The sequence below is a fragment of the Acipenser ruthenus genome, chromosome 53 (genome assembly GCF_902713425.1).
Source record: "Acipenser ruthenus chromosome 53, fAciRut3.2 maternal haplotype, whole genome shotgun sequence".
NCBI classification, from domain to species: Eukaryota; Metazoa; Chordata; class Actinopteri; order Acipenseriformes; family Acipenseridae; genus Acipenser; species Acipenser ruthenus.
The window spans coordinates 4,797,357-4,820,321 of record NC_081241.1 but is presented as its reverse complement, the minus strand read 5'-3'; the positions used below and the strand labels follow the sequence as shown (position 1 = coordinate 4,820,321).

Genomic DNA, 22,965 nt, shown 5'->3' with positions numbered 1-22,965 from the left:
ATGTTGACTTTACCCTAATCCCATTAAAAAATAAAACCTACTACAAAAATAATAATAAATACATTTCCCAGTCCTGCTGGGCAATGTCCTGCCTTCCTGACTTGCATCTATCATTGATTCGTTATCAATACTTTAAACCCACCCCAACTACTGAGTTACAGCACATTCCTACATTTCTATTGGAGACTCCGCTTGCAGGATTTAAAACAAGATTACAATCAGGATGGAGGCTTATTAGCGGGATTTCAAGCTGTACTACAGTTAAGATATGGAGGATTTAAAACAAAATTGTGGTGAAATGAACAAAAATGCCTACACACAAAAACCCCAGAAGAATGACCATAGGGATTTCATTGTGGAAGACAGCAAAGGAAAGAAGGTACAACTTAAGTGTGCAAGTACTGTCAAGTTACTATACATATTTTGACAGAAAAAAAGTTAACGCATTTTGAAAAGTAACCGAAAACACTAATTTCATACATATCAAAAACGAAAGCACCGGAAAAAAACAATTTACATAAAACTCCAAAATAGCTAAAAATAAGCACCGAAAAATACAATTAATAAAACACGAATAACAGAAGCCCTAATTATACTGTTGCACTATACTGCAATTTTACAGATTATCTTAACAGCGTACATACAAAAATAATAAGAAAAATAATACTACAAAAGAAATATATACGATTGCATTTTGACTTGTTTTCTTGTTTTGATTCGATTGGGTTTATATAACATTGCTAAAACATTTGAACCGGAACCATTTTCTTGGTGCATTACGCAGTTTCAATGCTCATTACTTATCAGAGGTGACTCCAAGATTGTGGAAGAGGGGAGGCGAATGGGTGGCAGACAGATGGGCGCTTTTTTTTAACACTACCCTAACCCAGCACACACACAGGGAGAATGGCACACACAGAAAATATCATGAAAGAAACAGGTGGAAATTATTCAGGAAAAAAAACACCCACTAGCCTGGATGTTTACTTGACAAAAAACTGTTAAAATAGTTTCATCTTACAGATACCAGACAACCAGAACTTCTCTAAACGCACTGCAGTCTGAAGCAGAACATTATCCATCCATGCCTTTCTTTTAAACGCAATCAAGGGGCCTTCCACATTTTGAAGAATGGACAAACCATAGATCCTTAAGCCAAATCTATTTCTATGAACAATTGTTTTAAATATTATAAAGTGAATTAGCCTACACTTATTAATAAAGTCTGTAAGGGTTTTCTTTTTATTAAACATAATGGTTTATGTTGACTCAGAAATGTCTTCATCTAGACAATGTGGGGAAGCTATAAAAAAGGCCAACAAGATAATCAGATATATTGTGAGAAGTGTTAAATCAAGGGAAGTAATGTTAAAACTTTACAATGCATTAGTAAGACCTCACCTAGAATATTGTGTTCAGTTATGGTCACCTTGTTACAAAAAGGATATTCCTGCTCTAGAAAGAGTGCAAAGAAGAGCAACCAGAATTATCCAGAGTTAAAAGGCATGTCGTATGCAGACAGGCTAAAATAATTGAATCTATTCAGTCTTGAACAAAGAAGAATACGCGGTGATCTGATTCAAGCATTCAAAATTCTAAAGGGTATAGACAATGTCAAACCTGGGGATTTTTTTTGACCTGAAAAAAGAAACAAGGACCAGGGGTCACAAATGGAGATTTGATAAAGGGGCATTCAGAACAGAAAATAAGAGGCACTTTTTCACACAGAGAATTGTGAGGGTCTGGAACCAACTCCCCAGTAATGTTGTTGAAGTTGACACCCTGGGATCCTTCAAGAAGCTGCTTGATGAGATTCTGGGATCAATAAGCTACTAACAACCAAACGAGCAAGATGGGCTGAATGGCCTCCTCTCGTTTGTAAACTTTGTTATGTTCTTATGTTCTTATACCCCCATTTCAAAACTTGTAATTTGATGTAAATTCTAATGTCTACATGCAAATACATTTCAGGGGGCTCAGTAAGACCATATTATGTATTTTGCAAGAATGCACACTTCAATGAATCTGTTTCTACAGTGCCTGAAAAAAGATGTGAAGTGGAAGGCTTGTTAAAAACTACAGTATTATGTACTTGTTAATCACATTATTATTATTATTTATTTCTTAGCAGACACCCTTATCCAGGGCGACTTACAATTGTTACAAGATATCACATTATACATTATTTCACATTATTTTACATACAATTACCCATTTATACAGTTGGGTTTTTACTGGAACAATCTAGGTAAAGTACCTTGCTCAAGGGTACAACAGCAGTGTCCCCCACTGGGGATTGAACCCACAACCCTCCGGTCAAGAGTCCAGAGCCCTAACCACTACTCCACACTGCTGCCCTTTGCCACATTGACTGACATTATATGAATCTTAATGCAATATAAATGTCTAAATACCACTAATACGTGTCCCATTTCATCTTCAGTAATGCAGTATTACCAATACTCACTAGAAACCTGTCAGACAGTTTTCCAAGACAACACAACACATTCATCTGTTTTTTTTCAAATAGTAGTAAATCATTTATTATTATTTTTTTTCATAATACTCAACATTTTTAACGTTTACTTATTTCCAAGCAATACAGAAAATGTGCTCTTCGTAAACCGTCACACAGTAATGTAGTGAATTAGGTATACAATTTATCTAAATATAAATTGGTCTCTAGTCGCCCACTCAGGGATGTCAAAATGGAGACCATATTTAAATTCTGGATCATGTAGAACTCTGATTCTGATTCTGAACTCTTGACAATAACCAACATTCACACAACATGTCAGAAATATAAAACAATTGGTTATTTAACAATAAAAAGCTGTGCACAACTAATCTAATAATACATAACACTAAAAGCCCTGCAGTGGTCATTTTGGCAGTTTTTGGTTTTAAAATGTAATTTTCTCCAGTCGTGTAACAATATTCTCACAAAGCATGAAACGCGGGAGTGCAGAAATAAAGGAGATATATTACATTATATCTAAAAGCCCCGGGAGCAGTCACATTGACGGCCATGCAGAAAACAATTGTATCGTGATTATACAGAACAGTATTCTACTTTATTATTTTTATTTACCAGTCCGCAATGTGTTTAGCTGTAATCAAATTAGTCTCTACTCTCTGCCTGAGTGAATGACTGACAGTCTATTGTTTTCTATCAGCCTTTTGAAGGCTGGTGCCTGCTTGCCAGCTGCGCTGCTTTGGTCAGTCAGTTAGCATCTGGACTAGTGAAAATAAATACCAGAGACTACCCCTTAGTTGTATAAATAACTAAAAGGGGTGAATTGATTTGTTGTTTGTCCCTTACACACATATTCTTTAATCCTTTAACACAGTTTTGTATATTTGTCACATTTAATATAAATTCACTAGCAAGGGGACTGAGCAAAGTGGATTTCTATAATGAAGCGAGTAAAAAAAAACACCTCACTTTTCATGATCCCTGAATTAACAGAGAGCTCATGAAATAACAATGTAATAAAATGGGTTCTCTTTTCTCAGATCATGGCGAGTTCCATGGACAGCAGCATCGATACTGATACCCAGGATGAAGAAGATTCTGAGAACATACTGGAAAGATATGAACCAGCTTGTTTGGTTCCAAAGAAACCAGCAACATTGGGGACATTTCTAAATGTGGAGCCAACAGCTCTGGGTGTAAGATACACACTGTTTTTAAATATGGTGTTTGTTTTATGTTGTTAGTAAATACATGGTACTGGTGGATTAGGAGGGCACTGAGGGGACTTAGGTCTGTTACTGGTTTAGTAGGAGGGCACTGAGAGGACTTGGGTCTGGTCCTGGTGGATTAGGAGGGCACTGAGTGGACTTGGGTCTGGTCCTGGTCTAGTAGGAGGACACTGAGAGGACTTGCGACTGGTCCTGGTGAAGTTGGAGAACACTGAGAGGACTTGGGTCTAGTGGCAACCTCTCCAAATTACAATGGTATTAAATGTTAGCTAATATTCTGAAACAAAGGGGATGAGAAATGACCTGTTATATAACAAGAATATGTTTACAATGAGAAAACTATGAGATTGATGTGCATGGTTCAAATAACTAGTAAAAATAATTATGAATTGTTAATAGGATCTTAAATGAAAAATACAATTTTTGAAAGAAAGTTATAATAAGCAATATAGTCATAGTTTCAGTGTCCAGTCAGAGGGCTCAGTCTGCTTGAGATTGAGAAAACATACTGTGGAGAGTGAGCAGGCAGCCAGTAGTAGTGAGGAAATACTGCACTGAACTGTTAGAAGAATTCCCTCAACCAGGAAGGTTCATTCTGGTTTTATTATTCATCTTTCTTTCTTTTATATTTATCCATGTCACTCAGCTATAAAAACTTAATTGTTCATCACAGATTAGTATTAGTATTCGGTAACACTTTACATTAAGTGTCTCTAATTACTGTGTATGTACAGTGCCTTGCGAAAGTATTCGGCCCCCTTGAACTTTGCGACCTTTTGCCACATTTCAGGCTTCAAACATAAAGATATGAAACTGTAATTTTTTGTGAAGAATCAACAACAAGTGGGACACAATCATGAAGTGGAACGAAATTTATTGGATATTTCAAATTTTTTTAACAAAAAAAAAACTGAAAAATTTGGCGTGCAAAATTATTCAGCCCCTTTACTTTCAGTGCAGCAAACTCTCTCCAGAAGTTCAGTGAGGATCTCTTAATGATCCAATGTTGACCTAAATGACTAATGATGATAAATAGAATCCACCTGTGTATGATCAAGTCTCCGTATAAATGCACCTGCACTGTGATAGTCTCAGAGGTCCGTTTAAAGCGCAGAGAGCATCATGAAGAACAAGGAACACACCAGGCAGGTCCGAGATACTGTTGTGGAGAAGTTTAAAGGCGGATTTGGATACAAAAAGATTTCCCAAGCTTTAAACATCCCAAGGAGCACTGTGCAAGCGATAATATTGAAATGGAAGGAGTATCAGACCACTGCAAATCTACCAAGACCTGGCCGTCCCTCTAAACTTTCAGCTCATACAAGGAGAAGACTGATCAGAGATGCAGCCAAGAGGCCCATGATCACTCTGGATGAACTGCAGAGATCTACAGCTGAGGTGGGAGACTCTGTCCATAGGACAACAATCAGTCGTATACTGCACAAATCTGGCCTTTATGGAAGAGTGGCAAGAAGAAAGCCTTCTTAAAGATATCCATAAAAAGTGTCGTTTACAGTTTGCCACAAGCCACCTGGGAGACACACCAAACATGTGAAAGAAGGTGCTCTGGTCAGATGAAACCAAAATCGAACTTTTTGGCAACAATGCAAAACGTTATGTTTGGCGTAAAAGTAACACAGCTCATCACCCTGAACACACCATCCCCACTGTCAAACATGGTGGTGGCAGCATCATGGTTTGGGCCTGCTTTTCTTCAGCAGGAACAGGGAAGATGGTTAAAATTGATGGGAAGATGGATGGAGCCAAATACAGGACCATTCTGGAAGAAAACCTGATGGAGTCTGCAAAAGACCTGAGACTGGGACGGAGATTTGTCTTCCAACAAGACAATGATCCAAAACATAAAGCAAAATCTACAATGGAATGGTTCACAAATAAACATATCCAGGTGTTAGAATGGCCAAGTCAAAGTCCAGACCTGAATCCAATCGAGAATCTGTGGAAAGAACTGAAAACTGCTGTTCACAAATGCTCTCCATCCAACCTCACTGAGCTCGGGCTGTTTTGCAAGGAGTAATGGGCAAAAATTTCAGTCTCTCGATGTGCAAAACTGATAGAGACATACCCCAAGCGACTTACAGCTATAATCGCAGCAAAAGGTGGCGCTACAAAGTATTAACTTAAGGGGGCTGAATAATTTTGCACGCCCAATTTTTCAGTTTTTTATTTGTTAAAAAAGTTTGAAATATCCAATAAATTTCGTTCCACTTCATGATTGTGTCCCACTTGTTGTTGATTCTTCACAAAAAATTACAGTTTCATATCTTTATGTTTGAAGCCTGAAATGTGGCAAAAGGTCGCAAAGTTCAAGGGGGCCGAATACTTTCGCAAGGCACTGTATATAATAGTTAGTAAATACATGTGTACTTACACATAATTACAATGTTATTATGGATAGTTACAATGTACCTAATGTGTAAATATTTTTGCACAAGATATGTAAGTACACAATTGTTTCAGAAAAGGGTTAGGGTTAGGATTAGTGTTATATCATGCACAAAGATTTTCAGATGAAGTACATTGTAACTATGCATAAGTGCACATGTATTTACTACACATGTATGTAACTACTCTGTAAATACACAGTAACAGAGACGCTTCATGTAAAGTGTTACCCCGTATTCTGTTTTTTTCAACTCTTTAAGACTTTAATGGCATTACATCTGGTTTGACAGTTGTGGTACTGTGGTAATTTTTTCAAAAACCTTTCTGACTGTAATGCGAAAATGAATATGTGCTCTTCTGCAGATATCTACTTAATAAATGCATTGCTAGGATTCAGTATTAACTATATGAAAATAATATATACAACCAGCATTTTTACAATACTCAGTTAGCATGTTAGGTGGCAAACTTTGACCACTAAACAGTTTATAATACAAACTTTGATGCATTTCACTAAAGAGGCCCTACCACATTGTTAAAAGGAGAACCTTGACTGCACTAACTGATGTAAAGATCTTTCTGCTTTCTCTGTTGCTGAATAGTTGCACACAGCTCTCAAACAGTTATATAGGTTCAGTGGATCACATGATATGCTATTGTGAGTTTTATTGAACATCTCTAATGTCTGGGGCCCTCAGGAGAGCTGGTTACCTTCTGGTTCATCATTGGTACTCTGTCTCCATCCCTTCATTGCATTGCTTGTTCTTTCTCTTCAAGGCTGTTCAGATCGTGATCGGGTTGATAATCATTGGACTTGGCAGCGTTCTGGCGATGTATCCACCTTCACTTATTATCATGATCAAATTACCCTTTTTGACTGGTTTCTTGGTAATACAATTTTTATTTCTAAATATTTTCATAATATCCCTGTCAAATGCATTTTAATTTTACCATATAAATGTCCATATCTTCTATATACTTTTTAATGCATTTTCTAAGTCTCGGCAGAGCAATTTCTTTTCAATGATGTGTTTTATTATTATTATTATTATATTTATTATTATTTGTTTACTTAGCAGGCGCCTTTATCCAAGGCGACTTACAGAGACTAGGGTGTGTGAACTATGCATCAGTTGCAGAGTCACTTACAACTACGTCTCACCCGAAAGACGGAGCACAAGGAGGTGAAGTGACTTGCTCAGGGTCACACAATGAGTCAGTGGCTGAGGTGGGATTTGAACCGAGGATCTCCTGGTTACAAGCCCTTTTCTTTAACCACTGGACCACACAGCCATTATTATTATTATTATTATTATTATTATTATTATTATTATTATTATTATTATTATTATTATTATTATTATATGCAGTATATATATATATATATGTTGAAAAGCTGATTTTTAGGTTACAGAATGCAATCAGCCAGGACAATTTCCATTGCATTCTGCATTAATGCTTGTTTGTGAGCTAAAGTTTTACTTGAATTTGTGTATTTGTATACATAATAAAATATAAAATAAATAAATGTATTTTTTGGCAGTTTTTGGTGTGTGGATCTCTATCTGCTGCAGTAGAAAAGTATCCAAAAATATTATGGGTAAGTGGATTATTAAGTATGAATAGTGGGTCAGGTGGCACAGCAAGCAAATTCACAAGTGCCTAAGGACTTAAAGCTCTGGGGTCTGTGTTTCACAAATACCTTGATTTAAACTTCTGGGGGGGGCCTGTGCTTCAGAAGTGCATCAGGACTAAGACCTCTGGGGGGGCTGTGTTGCACAAGTGCCTCAGGACTTAAACCCATGGGGCCCTGTGTTTCACAAGTGAAATGGTTCAATTGCACGATTACAATCTCACCAGCCCACAGGCATATGAAAATACAGTCTTTTAACTTGTTCAACACTGCAACCTGCATACAGATCCAAGAAAGATAACTCCACTCCAGTATTATATTAGCAATGGCATTTTTTTCAGTCACTAACTAAATCCTGAAATGTTCTGCGAATTGTAAAGTAAAATGAGATATGATAATTGGGAATATATTGCAGTTCGGGGGGGGGGGGGGGGGGGAGTATAAAACTTGCTAGTTGACTAATTACTTATCCATATTAATGGGACAACAGTCCTTGATAATATTCTGATCCGTGTGCTGTTAACAATCACAAAGGTCCGGGTCAGCTGTAGGATTTTCCTATATGAAATTATGTCACAGTAATAAGCTATTTTCTCTTTGCTCAGGTCTGTTTAAAAATTAACTTAGGAAGTTCTCTTTCTGCTGGGATCGGAATAGTTTTGTATTCTGTGGATTTGTCCTTTTGGAATTCATACGAGGATCAGCTAAATGTAAGTGGAAACTTTCTACAGTCACACTTTATATTAAGTGTCTTTAATTACTGTATATTTACATAGTGGTTACATAGTAAGTAGTAAGGCACGACAGCGAATGTCACTTTCTAAGCCCCACCCCGTTTTGATTGATTTATGACCATAAGCCCCGCCCCTTTATATCTGTTTTATTTATGTATGACCATAAGCCACTCCCCCTTTCTCACGCTTTGAGTGATTTATGGCCCTAAGCCCCGCCCCTTTTCCCACGCTTTGAGTGGTTTATGACCCTGAGCACCGCCCCTTTTCCCACACTTTGAGTGGTTTATGACCCTAAACCCCGCCCCTTCCCCCATGCTTTGAGTGATTTATGGCCCTTAAGATCCGCCCCTTTTCCCCACGCTGTCAGTGATTTATGACCCTCAGCCCGCCCTTTTTCCCCACACATTGAGTAATTTATGACCTTAAGCCCCGCCCCTTTTACACCTTTTTGATTGATGTATGACCCAAAGCCCTGCCCATTTTACACCTTGTTGATTGATGTACGACCCTAAGCCCCGCCCCCTTTCCCACGCTTTGAGTGATTTATGACCTTAAGCACCGCCCCTCCCCCCACACTTTGAGTGATTTATGGCCCTTAAGCCCCGCCCCTTCCCCCCACACTTTGAGTGATTTATGATCCTTATGTCCCACCCCTTTTTTCTGACATTAACCGGATACGCCTGGTCATGTGCCCCCCCAGATTTCTGCCAGGCAGTGGCTTAGCCATTGCGTTAGGATCGTTCACACTGAAACATGTGTAAGAAATAAAGAAATTGCATTACTGTTATATTTTTCACTTCCCATTATAGTCTATGCGGGGCGGACGCAGCACGAGCGGTGCTGATTTATCTTTTTGCTTACGGAGCGAACTTTTTATTTAGCGCATTGCTGTCAACCAAGGAGAATACATAAGCAAGCTGCACCACACATAGATGCATGTAACATATAGGCTATGACTGTATATGCTATGTAGCCTAACTACTACACACATAGATGGGGTAGAGGACATCTACTATGTAATGAGTAGCCTATGTATTTACATAGAATGCACTCACCTAACGACATATCTTACTGCCAGCTGACCTCTCCAGCGGCCAGCCTACTTAATAAGATTATCATTTTTCATGGATTGTGGAGCCAGCTTCATCAAGGGACGGTAACCAAGTCCATCCAGGTCTTAGAGATGGAGTGATAAATGTACAACCTATTATTAATTGAATAACTAAATAAATAAATTAGAATGAAAACAGTTCTGGATGATGCTGAGAGAGAAACTGCAAAACTGTTTCATTTCCTGAGTTCGCTTACCTATCCGTTTTCATTCTGATTATTTGTTTAGGCTACAGCACATCCGTCAGCTCAACAAAGCCTGATAGGCTAGCGAATGTCAGGGCAGTGTGATACCATAAAAAATGAGTGGTTGGATTTGCTGTCAATCAACCCAAGTTTTTTGCACAACAGTGTATTTGGTTATTGAATCTTCTGTTTAAAAAACAAAAAAAAAGATTGTTCTTTATTTTTCAAAAATAAAACGTCAATGCGCTAATAAGAAATCAGGTTGCCAATTGCACCACTGTGACTACTCACCTTAAAAAAGTTACCATTTCCACCCTCTCCCGAAAAAAAATCCTGGCTACGCCACTGTTGCCAGGGTTTATTATTTAAAAATACGTAAGTGCGCAGTTTATTTCAAAATTTCAAAACTTAATAACATAACCAAAGAGTGTCTAAGACCCTTCACTGTTAGATATTTGTTCTCGTGTGAGACTCACTTTTTCAGTCCGTGAAAATATGTGCTAAAAACAGAGTGAATTTGAGCCCTGTTAAAATGGCAAAAAGACAGCTACGTTTGGAGTTTTTCAACAACAAAAAAGCTAAAACAACCAACAGCAGAGATATCAACAGAAACCAAACCTAACTCTTCTGTAGTTCAGAATGTTATTAACAGCACGAGAGTGTGACGATCCTTCCATTTCAAACGCTCAGGTTAGTGCAGGTGCAGCTGCCTGTCGATAAGGGACCCTTGCCTGTAAAATGGTGTTTGCAGCTCTCTTGATTGTGACAATCTGGCATAGAGCTGTTTGTGATGAAATATCTGGTAATGTTAGACAGCTAGCTTAATATTTACATAAAAATGGTTAAAATCAGGAATCGGGTTTGAGCACAGTTTTTTTTGGGGGGGGGGGAGGGGAGGCTGAGGCTGAGGCCTGAGGCTGTGTACCACCAGTTTTTCAAGCCATGAGTCACCAATATGTGTGTAGTTAATAAACTATTACATAGAAAAAGAAAAACAAGAAAGAAAAAAGAGAAATAAGTCTGTGTGTGTATATATTTCTCTTTTGACCATGTCTGAGTCCCTCCAAAACAATAACCAGGGTTATTGACAAACAGAAAGACTGTAAACAAATTACAGCTTTTCATCAACAGTATATTATACAAATATTACACTAACAATTAAACTGTAATGGTATGAGGAGAAATGTACTGGGCCCCTACATTTCCCCCAGTTTTCAGGTCATGGTAGGTATCGGTGCTTTCCATAATACATATGGTTCTACATAATGGTTGATTTTAATATTAGAACGTACTCTAAAAACCTATTTAAAGTTATTTTTTAATCTAATAAATGTTAGCATCGAATTGTTAAGGTTTCAGGGTTGTAGGAGCCTACCCATAATGCACCTGGGTCTGCATAATGGTTGATATTAATTTTACAGCGCTCTCTAAAAAACCTATTTAAGAAGCGAATGTCACTTTCTAAACCCCGCCCCTTTTTGATTGATGTATGCCCCTTTTACACCATTTGCTTGGGTTATGACTCTAAGCCCCGCCCCGTTTCCCACGCTTTGAATGATTTATGACCCTAAGCCCCGCCCCTTTTCCCCATGCTTTTTTCTGACTTTAAGCGGGTATCCGTCAAAAAATAGACCACCCCCTAAAAATGGCGTCTGTTTTGCCCTAGTTTATAGACTATTACATAGAAAAAGAAAAAAATAGAAAGAAAAAAGAGAAAGAAGTGTGTGTGTGTGTATTTCTCTTTTGACCATGTTCGAGTCCTTCCGAAACAATACCCGGGATTATTGACAAACAGAGAGACCCTAATATGCACAATGAAAACGCAAAAGTCTGTTTTACATCAATAGCTCATTGGGCACATACATAATGTTATTTACATTTTAAGTAGTAGCAGTAGTAGGTTGTAAGTAGTAGCAGTAGTAGATTTGTTGATTTTTTTGAGTAGTATTGTTCTTTGTGATTTCATAAAAGCACCAGGTGCTCAGTGTTTGGTATTTGAATTGAGTTGAAATTGCCAAAGTGAGATGATTAAGAATCTGTATAAATAGCCATTTGAAAAGACATGATTTTAATTAATGCAAGAACAGCGAACGATACGACCATTGCCTGCTTGAGTAATGAAGATTGCCTGGTTGCTATCAGCATGATTAAAGACGGCCTGTCTGTGAGAGAAGTTGCCAAGAGAATGAGATGTTCTGCTTCAACAATCAGCAGACTAGTCCAGAGAAACCAGGAAAACGGCTTGAGGCGGACAGGCCCAGGATCATTCTACTGAGTTGTTCAAGCCAACCGGTGGGGCAGTGGAAGTGTGGTGATGTGGGGAGGAATCTCCTTTAACACAAGAACTCCTTTGGTGCAGATTGAGAGCAACCTTACTGCTCAGCGATACATTGATGAAGTCCTTGAGGAAACAGTTTTTCCGTTCCTGCAAGCCAATCCGGAAGTGTAGATTTTCCAGCAGGACAATGTCGTGGTCTTGCCGTGGCCAGCTTTGTCTCCTGACCTGAGTCCAATAGAACATCTGTGGGACCAAATCACCACTGCCTTCCACAGGAGACAACTGCAACCAGCCAATCTTCATCAGCTGGCTGCAGCTGCACAGGAAGAGTGGCGGAACATCCCACAGCAGTCTATCTAGAGGCTGATCAGGTCTGTGCGTCAATGCTACCAGGATTGTGTTAATGCTCAGGGAGGTCACTCTGAGCATTACTTCGTAATGATTTCATTTTGACAGTGTGTCACGTTTCATACTGAAAACCTATAATGATTCGTTGATCTGTATTTTTGTTCACATTTTCTGTGATTTTGTTTGATATCTATGTTTAAAACATTTGATTAAATCCATTAGACCTGATTGTTGCATTTCTTTTGTGCATCAGTATGTTTTCTTCTCCCTACTTTATATAAAATATATAAATGGATGGATTCCTATAAAAACCTTCATAAAGAATAAAACAATTACTGGTTATGCCAGGTGAAGAAATGAAGACATCTAGTGAGGGAAGACACTTCCATGAGATTTCCCAAACATATTACAATACGAATATAATACAATATAGCCTCTTGGACAATATAGTGATTTGAAGCCATTCATACAACTCAAGAAATGTATGTTCACCTGTTCTTCAGAGATAACTTAACCAAACAGAGGGACCCTGTCTTTTTATGAAAGAAACCTTATACTTGCTCCCTTCTCTGATCTATATGGCTATTTTCTAGAAATTAAAAATCAATAATTTCATGCACCATATTAGAGGGACCACATTTGAAAGACTGAAAGAAGGGAGACCCTGTGGTGACAAAATCATCAACAACAAATGAGTGCATTCACTCCACACCCCAGCTCCAGATTTTAACTATAACCACTGGAACTGAGCCCAGTGCACAATGTGTACAGTAAACACGTACTGCAGCGTGCTTTAAAGCAGAGTGTTCCAAGTGTGGTCAACTGCTTTGTGGGGAAATCCACTTGAATCACAATTTGTATACTGACAAAATACGTCCGATGTCTGCTTAAATTTTTTTTACACCTGAATAATTATATATATATATATATATATATATATATATATATATATATATATATATATATATATATATATAGACAGATAGATAGATAGATAGATAGATAGATAGATAGATAGATAGATAGATAGCTTACACTTTTGAATGAGCAAATACGTGCAGGTAATTACTGAAGAACTGGCTGAATGCCGGTATATCAAAGTAGTTAACTTAAGATGAAGTGCTTACCTACAAAGAAGATACTGCAGCTCACACCTTCAATCTTTTTAAAGGAAAGTGTTATGAACCGTTTGTATGAGCTAAAAGTGGGGGTGAATATGTGGTCCAAGTGTCCTGACTATAGTGCTAAAATTTATCAATGTCTAAAATGACTTTAAATAGGTTTTTAACCTATATTTTGAAATTTTAACCTATATTTTGAGACCGCTGCAATATTAAAAAGCAACCACCAGATGGCAGTATGTGGAACTGCTAATCAAGACTATATGTTAAATCCATATAGTCAGTTTTAACATAAAAGATTACCCTTATTCATAATCACGTCTTATTTGGTCTTAAAATAATTTTATTAATCCAACGAATGTAGTGCTAACATTTTTTAGCTTCTAAAATAACAATAAATAGGTTTTTTAGACTATATTTTGAAATCAGTTTGAGTACGCTGTACGATTCATTACCCCTAACAGGTCTAGACATTACATCGTTACATACAATGGGTCGTTTTACAGACAGAGGGACACGCTCGGGCATGAAACCTCAACAGCATCCTATTGAAACTATCGATAAAGACTCATTTATATTACAAAATTAGGTTTTTTTGCTTTGAAATTAACTTTGAATAGGGTTTTAGACTATATTTTGAAACTACTTAGAGACGCTGCAATATTAATAATCGGCCAACTGATGGCAGTATGCGGAATGGCTTATCTTATATGGATCCTACAGAATATATACAGTTTGAACATAAAAATATGACACATAATCACATTGTACGTGGTCTTAAAATAATCCTATTAGTCCAAAGAATATAGTGGTAACGTTTATTAGCTTCTAAAATAACTATGAAGGGTTTTCTAGAGTGCGCTGTAATGTTAATAGCAGCCATTATGTAGACCTGCTGAACCAGGTGTATTATGGGAAGACTCCTACAACCCTAAAGCTTTAACAATTCGAACCTGTGCTAACATTTATTAGATTCAAAAATAACTTTAAATAGTTTTTTTAGAGTACGTTGTAATATTAAAATCAACCATTATGTAGAACCATGTGTATTACGGAAAGGCAACCGATACCTACCACGACCGGAGAGACTCGAAACAACAATCAGAATTATTGACAAACAGAGAGACCCTAAACAAATTAAAGCATCAAGAGAATGAAAGATACAACATCCAAGACCCTATAGACAGTGCTGGCCAGGCAGCAAAAAGAAGGGAGGTCATGATTGTTGGGGACTCCATATTGAGAAAAACAGCAAGTTCAATTCGCAGTTTGGACCCCCTTACTACAACAGTGTGCTGCCTTCCAGGAGAATTTGGACAGGCTCCTAGAATGAACAGGAGACGACCCGGTAGTAGTCGTCCACATCGGTACAAACAACATTGGAAGAGCCAAACCAAGATCCCTGCAAAACAAATTCAGAGAGCTAGGAAGGAAATTAAAAGACAAGACCAAAACTGTGGTATTTTCTGGGATACTTCTGGCAGCTTGCAAAGGACCATATGGACAGCTGGAAAAACAAAATCAAAATGCATGGCTGAAATCGTGGTGCACACAGGAAGGCTTCACCTGTCTTGAACATTGGAGCACATTCTACAACAAGGACTTTCTATACAGGTGGGACAGACTGCACTTAAACAGAAAGGGAACCAATCTACCCGGAGAAAGGATCCATCAGGAGGTCCAGAAGCATTTAAACTAGAAAGGAAGGGGGGAGAAAACAAAAAACAGAAGGGAGACCACATCAAAACAAGAGCAACAACTCAGGTAAGACAACTATTAGTCTCAGAAACAAAATGTTAGAACTTGAAGCTACTGCACTAACAAGTAACTACGATGTGATAGGTGTTACAGAAACTTGGTTGTCTGAGCGTGATGGAGACGAATATAATATTAGTGGGTACACACTGTATAGGAAAGACAGGCAGGACAGAAGAGGCAGAGGGGTAGTGCTATACATAAGAAATAGAAAACAAAGAAAACAATGCCGAATCAATATGGGTCAGAATAATGGACAAAAATTCAAAGGGCATAATAATAGGAGCATGCTATAGACCGCCAAATTCAGACACTGAGCAAAATAATATGTTGTACAATGACATTCGAAATGCGTGTAGAAAAGGAGAAGCCATACTAATGGGGGATTTCAACTTCCCCCGTATAAAATGGGAGAACCTGGTGGGGAGCACGATGGACGAAAGTGAAATGGTGGAAATGACAAATGACTGCTTCCTAACGCAATTTGTCAAGGCACTGACTAGACAGGAGGCATGCCTTGATTTAGTCTTTTCAAATAATGAAGACAGAATAACTAAAACAGAGGTCAGAGAGCCATTGGCAAACTCAGACCACAACATGGTCTCATTTGAAATATTTTTTAAAACCCCAAAAGCAATGACTAAAGCTAAGGTTTACAATTTTAGAAAAGCAAATTATGAAGGTTTGAAACAGAGACTAACAGAAGTAGATTGGAGTAAAATAGAGAAAACATCCACAGAAAAAGGATGGCTGTTTTTTTTTTAAAAAATGTAGTACTAGAGGCGCAAAACAATTACATCCCAAAAGTAGACAAATTTAAATCTAAAACAAAATGGCCAAAATAGTTTAATAGATCAATTTAAAAAATATTCAGTGAAAAAAGACACTTTACAGAGCGTTTAAAAGGGACCAAAAACAAAGTACACAGAAAGAGTACTTGGAACTGCAAACACAAGTCAAAAAGTAAGTTAGAAAGGACAAGAGAGAGATAGAAATCAATATGGCTAAGGGGGCTAAAACCAATTCCAAAATGTTGTTCCAATATTATAACAGCAAGAGAACATTCAAAGAGGAGGTTAAATGTCTAAGAGACACAAATGGCAAAATCATAGATGAAGAAAAAAAAAATAGCAAATATATTAAATGATTACTTTTCACAGGTTTTTACAAAGGAGGACACGGACAACATGCCCTACATGTCGACCTGTTCCTATCCAATTTTAAATAACTTTAGCATAACAGAGGTAGAAGTGTTAAAGGGACTAGGAGCTCTTAAAATAAACAAATCCCCTGGGCCAGATGAGATCCTCCCAATACTACTCAAAGAAATGAAAGAAGTTATTTACAAACCGCTAACCAAGATCATGCAACAGTTTCTTAACACAGGGGTTGTACCGACAAACTGGAAAATAGCAAACGTAATACCGATCCACAAAAAGGGAGACAAAACCGAACCAGGTAACTACAGACCAATAAGCCTGACTTCTATTATATGTAAACTTATGGAAACTATAATAAGATCCAAAATGCAAAATTACCTATATGATAACAATATCCTGGGAGACAGTCAGCATGGTTTTAGGAAATGGAGATTGTGTCTAACTAACCTACTTGACTTTTTTGAGAATGCAACATTGAAAATGGATAACTGCAAAGCATATGACATGGTTTATTTAGATTTCCAGAAAGCTTTTGACAAAGTCCTGCATAAAAGATTAATTCTCAAACTGAACGCAGTAGGGATTCAAGGAAATGCATACAAATGGATTAGGGAGTGGTTAACATGTAGAAAACAGAAAGTACTGATTAGAGGAGAAACCTCAAAATGGAGTGAGGTAACCAGTGGTGTACCACAGGGATCAGTATTAGGTCCTCTGCTATTCCTAATCTAAATTAATGATTTAGATTCTGGTATAGTAAACAAACTCGTTACATTTGCAGACGACACAAAAATAGGAGGAATGGCAAACACTTTTGCAGCAGCAAAGGTCATTCAAAATGATCTAGACAGCATTCAGAACTAGGCAGACACATGGCAAATGACATTTAATAGAGAAAAGTGTAAAGTATTGCAAGCAGACAATAAAAATGTGCATTATAAATATCATATGGGAGATACTGAAATTGAAGAAGAAATCTATGAAAAAGACCTAGGAGTTTATGTTGACTCAGAAATGTCTTCATCTAGACAATGTGGGGAAGCTATAAAAAAAGGCCAACAAGATGCTCGGATATATTGTGAGAAGTGTTGAATTTAAATCAAGGGAAGTAATGTTAAAACTCTACAATGCATTAGTAAGACCTCACCTAGAATATTGTGTTCAGTTCTGGTCACCTCGTTACAAAAAGGATATTGCTGCTCTAGAAAGACTGCAAAGAAGAGCAACCAGAATTATCCCGGGTTTAAAAGGCATGTCGTATGCAGACAGGCTAAAATAATTGAATATATTCAGTCTTGAACAAAGAAGACTACGCGGCGATCTGATTCAAACATTCAAAATCCTAAAAGGTATAGACAATGTCAACCCGAGGGACTTCTTTGACTTGAAAAAAGAAACAAGGACCAGCGGTCATAAATGGAGATTAGATAAAGGGGCATTCAAAACAGAAAATAGGAGGCACTTTTTTACACAGAGAATTGTGAGGGTCTGGAACCAACTCCCCAGTAATGTTGTTGAAGCTGACACCCTGGGATCCTTCAAGAAGCTGCTTGATGAGATTCTGGGATCATTAAGCTACTAACAACCAAACGAGCAAGATGGGCTGAATGGCCTCCTCTCGTTTGTAAACTTTCTTATGTTCTTCTTATGTTCTTTCTTATTGGACAATGTGTAGAACTGAGTGTGAGGGATCAGTCAAGTGCTGATTGTTTAGCTGTACCTCTTATTTTGAAATTGCTAATACATTGAAATCTGTTTGTTTTTAACAGTTCATGATTGCTGGGATTAAAGGCATTCTTCTCAGTTTTACTGTGCTGGAGATATGCATCACTCTGCCCTTAATTATTTTGGGGTACAGGTTTCTGCATTGCAGCAGCACTAGAGAATGGTAAGCTTGTATACACTATTACAGTTATTGGTTTCCTGTTGTACTTTAGGTTGTGATGGTTTAGATTCAATCTATTTAGATTTATTATTTTTTTATTTATTTTTTATTTTTTTAATTTAGTCGTCGCCAATTATTTTTACCCCGGTTTTCACCCCAATTTAGCATGCCCAATTATTATCTGTATCCCCGGCTCACCGCTCGCAACCCCCCCGCCGACTCGGGAAACGGAGGCTGGAACACGCGTCCTCCGAAACGTGCTCCTTCCAAGCCGTCATTTTTCGCACTGCAGATCCACAGCAATGCCACCAGACCTATAGTGCCGGAGGACAACACAGATCTGGCGGCTCCGCTGCAGAGCCACAGGCGCCCTATCGGCCACAGGGGTCGCTGATGCGCGGTGAGCCGTGGATTCCCCTGCCGACCTAAGCCCTCCCTACCCGGGCAGCGCTCAGCCAATTGTGCGCCGCCCCCTAGGAACTCTCGGTCACGGTCAGCTGTGACATAGCCTGGATTCGAACCTGCGATCTCAATCTATTTAGATTTAAATAATTAAATTGAAGCACATTGAACATTGAATCATGCCCTGCCCACAATAACCTAAAATATATAATTCAGTAAATTAAGAAACATAACAATATGTACTGAGATTTAATGACACTGTAGAATAAAGCATTAGGGGCATTTTGATTGAACGAGCCCCTAAACTTACAGAGTGTCCTAATGTTCAGCTGCTTGGGCATCCCACCAAGATTACTGTATTGCAGACGAAGCAAACCTCTATAAAGTATCCACCTCAATATGAATTAATGTGTGCATGTATTCATTTTACAGATCACTGCTTCACAGGCTCTTCAACTGGATTTGTTTGGAGATATGAATTGCATTGTCTTAATCTTGGACAGAAATTCAAATAATGATAAACTATTATATGTGATATGATTTAATGAAACCTAATAATGTATTTACATGTTTAATATATCAAGATTGTAGATGCTCTAATGTTTGAAGACATGTGTGTATGTATGTGTATATGAAATATATACATTGCTTCCATGTTTTTTATTTTATTCAGTGATAAAGCAGTGTGCAAATTTATTAAAACACCCCAGGATGTATCATTTATATCCTTATATACTTACCTGCATGTAAATCTCTGGGTGTGAGAATTTATAATCAGTCCTCGCAAGTACAGACTTTTTAATTTTTCTTGCTGTATTGAAAACTTAGCTCACATCCATTGGAAGCAAATACTAAACAAAGACACAATTGGTCCAAAAGTATTTTATTATCCACCAAAACCAGCCAATCAATGCACCGACAAAAGCAACCAATCCTGGACCCACAACTGCCAATCACAGACTGTCAGCTCGCCTGGAGCTCAGACAGCATCTTTCAACAACAAACCGAGACATGAACAGTTCAGTAATATTGCTCCATTCAGATATCTGCCACTGTCCAGATAAACTACAAACAGCTCTGACAAGTAAAAAAAAAAAAAAAAATCATTTTGGGACTATTTTCCTAAAACGTTTCTCAGTGGAAGGGTACCTGACAAATCATTACAAGTTAAAGGTAAATCTATGTTTTAATATATATATATATATATATATATATATATATATATATATATATATATATATATATATACACATACATATATATTTTTTACAGAAATAATGTGAAAAATAGTGACAGTGTTCTCTCGATGAAGGCTCTACCGTGTGATAGCTGACCTTTGGCTCTGGACGCATAACTCCAGTCATGGTCAACTACCACAGTGTGGAGCCTTCATCGATGGGCACTATTGCTAAACAAAACAAACACTCACACACACACACAACATATACAAAATTATTATTATTATTATTATTTATTTCTCAGCAGACGCCCTTATCCAGGGCGACTTACAATCGCAAGCAAATACAAATACATTCAAGTGTTACAATATAAGTCATACAATAAGAACAAGAAATACAATAATTCTCAAGTGTGACAAACCACAATTCAATAATACAGCAGATAATAGTGAAAGTTACATCAGGATATGATTAAGTACAAAATACTACAGATTAAACACTTGGCATCTTACAATATTCTGAGGTACAGGATTAAATGCAGTAAAATAGGGGGCAGATAAGAGCAAAATAAAGCATATTTAAATGAAGGGTGATAGTGTCCCAGGATGCAACAGAGGAGTTCTACAGGTGCTGTTTGAAGAGGTGAGTCTTAAGGAGGCGCCGGAATGTGGTCAGGGACTGGGCAGTCCTGACATCTGTAGGAAGGTCGTTCCACCACTGCGGAGCAAGGGTGGAGAAGGAGCGGGCTCGGGAGGCAGGGGAACGTAGCGGAGGTAGAACCAGTCTTCTAGTGCAGGCGGAGCGGAGAGGTCGAGTGGGGGTGTAGGGAGAGATGAGGGTTTGGAGGTAGCTGGGTGCAGTCTGATCAAGGCATCTGTAGGCTAGTACAAGAGTCTTGAACTGGATGCGAGCGGTGATCGGGAGCCAGTGGAGTGAGCGGAGTAGTGGAGTAGCGTGGGCGAAGCGAGGCAGAGAGAACACCAGGCGGGCAGCAGAGTTCTGGATGAGCTGGAGCGGACGGGTGGCGGACGCAGGGAGGCCAGCCAGGAGGGAGTTGCAGTAGTCTAGGCGGGAAAGTACCAGGGCCTGGACCAGGAGCTGGGTAGCATAGTTGGTGAGGAAGGGTCGGATTCTTCGGATGTTGCTCAGGAAGAATCGGCAAGTGCGTGCCAGAGTGGAGATGTGCTGGGAATAAGAGAGGCAGGGGTCCAGGGTGACTCCAAGGTTCTTAGCTGAGGAAGAGGGAGAGAGTGTGGTAGATTCCAGAGGAACAGAGATAGAGAGATCAGAGGAGGGGGAGGAGGAGGGAAAGAAAAGGAGGTCAGATTTAGAGAGGTTGAGTTTGAGGTGATGCAAGTGCATCCAGGAGGAAATAGCAGACAGACAGGTAGAGATACGGGAGGAGATGGTGGAGTCAGAGGTGGGGAAGGAGAGGAAAATCTGAGCATCATCAGCATAGAAATGGTATGAGAAACCATAGGATGCGATGAGGGGGCCCAGGGAGCGGGTGTAGAGAGAGAACAGGAGAGGACCCAAGACTGACCCTTGGGGGACTCCAGTTAAGAGAGGGTGAGGTGTGGAGGTTGCTCCACGCCAGGTTACCTGGTAAGTGCGGTTGGAGAGGTAGGAGGAGAACCAGGCCAGAGCAGTGCCAGAGATCCCCAGGTCAGCAAGAGATGATAGTAGAATAGAGTGATCAACAGTGTCAAAGGCAGCAGAGAGGTCGAGGGGAATTAGGACAGAGGAGAGAGAGGCAGCTCGGGCACACTTAAGTGAGTTGGTGACAGACAGGAGGGCGGTTTCAGTGGAGTGAGCAGAGCGGAAGCCAGATTGGAGAGGGTCAAGCAGAGAGTGGTTGGACAGGAAATCACACGTGCAGGGCCTCAGCCCTACCACACTCACCATTACAAATATCTTGATGGCTAGTATTGTTTTTGATGTGATTCCTTTCTTTAAATTCTTTAAATGAACACACAGTAATGCTGATGTTATCCCATGTTTCTACCTAATGTTACTTACAGGAGGCCCTATTCACAAACCTAATGAATGTTTTCATAATTACAAATTAATTTCCACATAAACAACAGGAACAACAGCAATTTCATCATCACTTAGTAAATCTCCATCAATTACATAGATGTTGATTCTCCAACAGGGATATGGATAATAAACCTCACTTTGTGTTTTATAGTAAAGATATATAATAAATAAGAATGTGTTTATGTTAGTATTGTGACATGTTCTGCCACTGAGTGTTTTTTCGTTAACGAGACACTGAATAAACAACCAAACAGAGACTTTTTGAAGTCATGCGCAGTACGTAATGTGACTTAGTTTTCGCAATTTTGTATGTACATATAGCAGTTTACACCTGTTTACACAATATCTTCTTTTGAAATGTTTATTTTATTACAGTTTTTCATTTTTTTACGTCATGCATTATATGCGCTAATTTCGAAAATAAAGCCTTTTATGTTTATTTTTTCATTTAAATACGTTGCTTCTGCTATGCAAATGTTAGGTATGATGTTCATAAATAAAACTTTTGAGTTGTATCTAATAGTTTGTGTTTCATTTTCATATCGAAGCTGTTTACAATGTACCCGTCAAAATGATTTCTGCTGGCGGTTCTAGGTAGTAGCATAAAACCAACGGTTCTAGTGTTAAAAATCACAGTCCCATGCAACAGACCAGAATGTATGACACGCAAATATATTAACACCCAAACTGAGATCAGACAGCCTAAATCATCACGCCACATCCATCAGCCCTTTACATGTACTCCTAAAGTAGTAGTGTACTGCATCATTTGAACAAAATGCAACCAATTATACATTGGGGAAACTAAAAGACGTTTAGCAGATCGTTTTGTGGAACATTTACGAAGCATTCGAATCAACACCTGGACATTTCCAGTAGCCTGACACTTCAACAGCAATAATCACACTGCTGAAGACATCACCATCTGTGGAATCAGTCAGTGTTTTGGTACAAATTATACTCAGAAGCAAAGAGAATGTGAGCTTATCTTCAAACTGGTCACCTCGTTACAAAAAGGATATTG

General features: G+C 38.5%; 1 protein-coding gene across 1 annotated transcript in view; it reads left to right on the top strand.

Annotated features, from left to right (window-relative positions):
* Positions 1-19,867, top strand: part of LOC131723212 (membrane-spanning 4-domains subfamily A member 8-like) — a 36,413-nt gene extending 16,546 nt beyond the window's left edge. Inside the window, exons 2-7 of the mRNA XM_059016742.1 lie at positions 3,517-3,672; positions 6,889-6,999; positions 7,655-7,711; positions 8,350-8,454; positions 18,206-18,324; positions 19,156-19,867. Coding sequence (XP_058872725.1) covers positions 3,520-3,672; positions 6,889-6,999; positions 7,655-7,711; positions 8,350-8,454; positions 18,206-18,324; position 19,156 — 546 coding nt within the window. The 5' untranslated portion in view covers positions 3,517-3,519 and the 3' untranslated portion in view covers positions 19,157-19,867. The remainder of the gene's footprint in view (positions 1-3,516; positions 3,673-6,888; positions 7,000-7,654; positions 7,712-8,349; positions 8,455-18,205; positions 18,325-19,155) is intronic.
* The last annotated feature ends 3,098 nt before the right edge of the window (positions 19,868-22,965 follow it).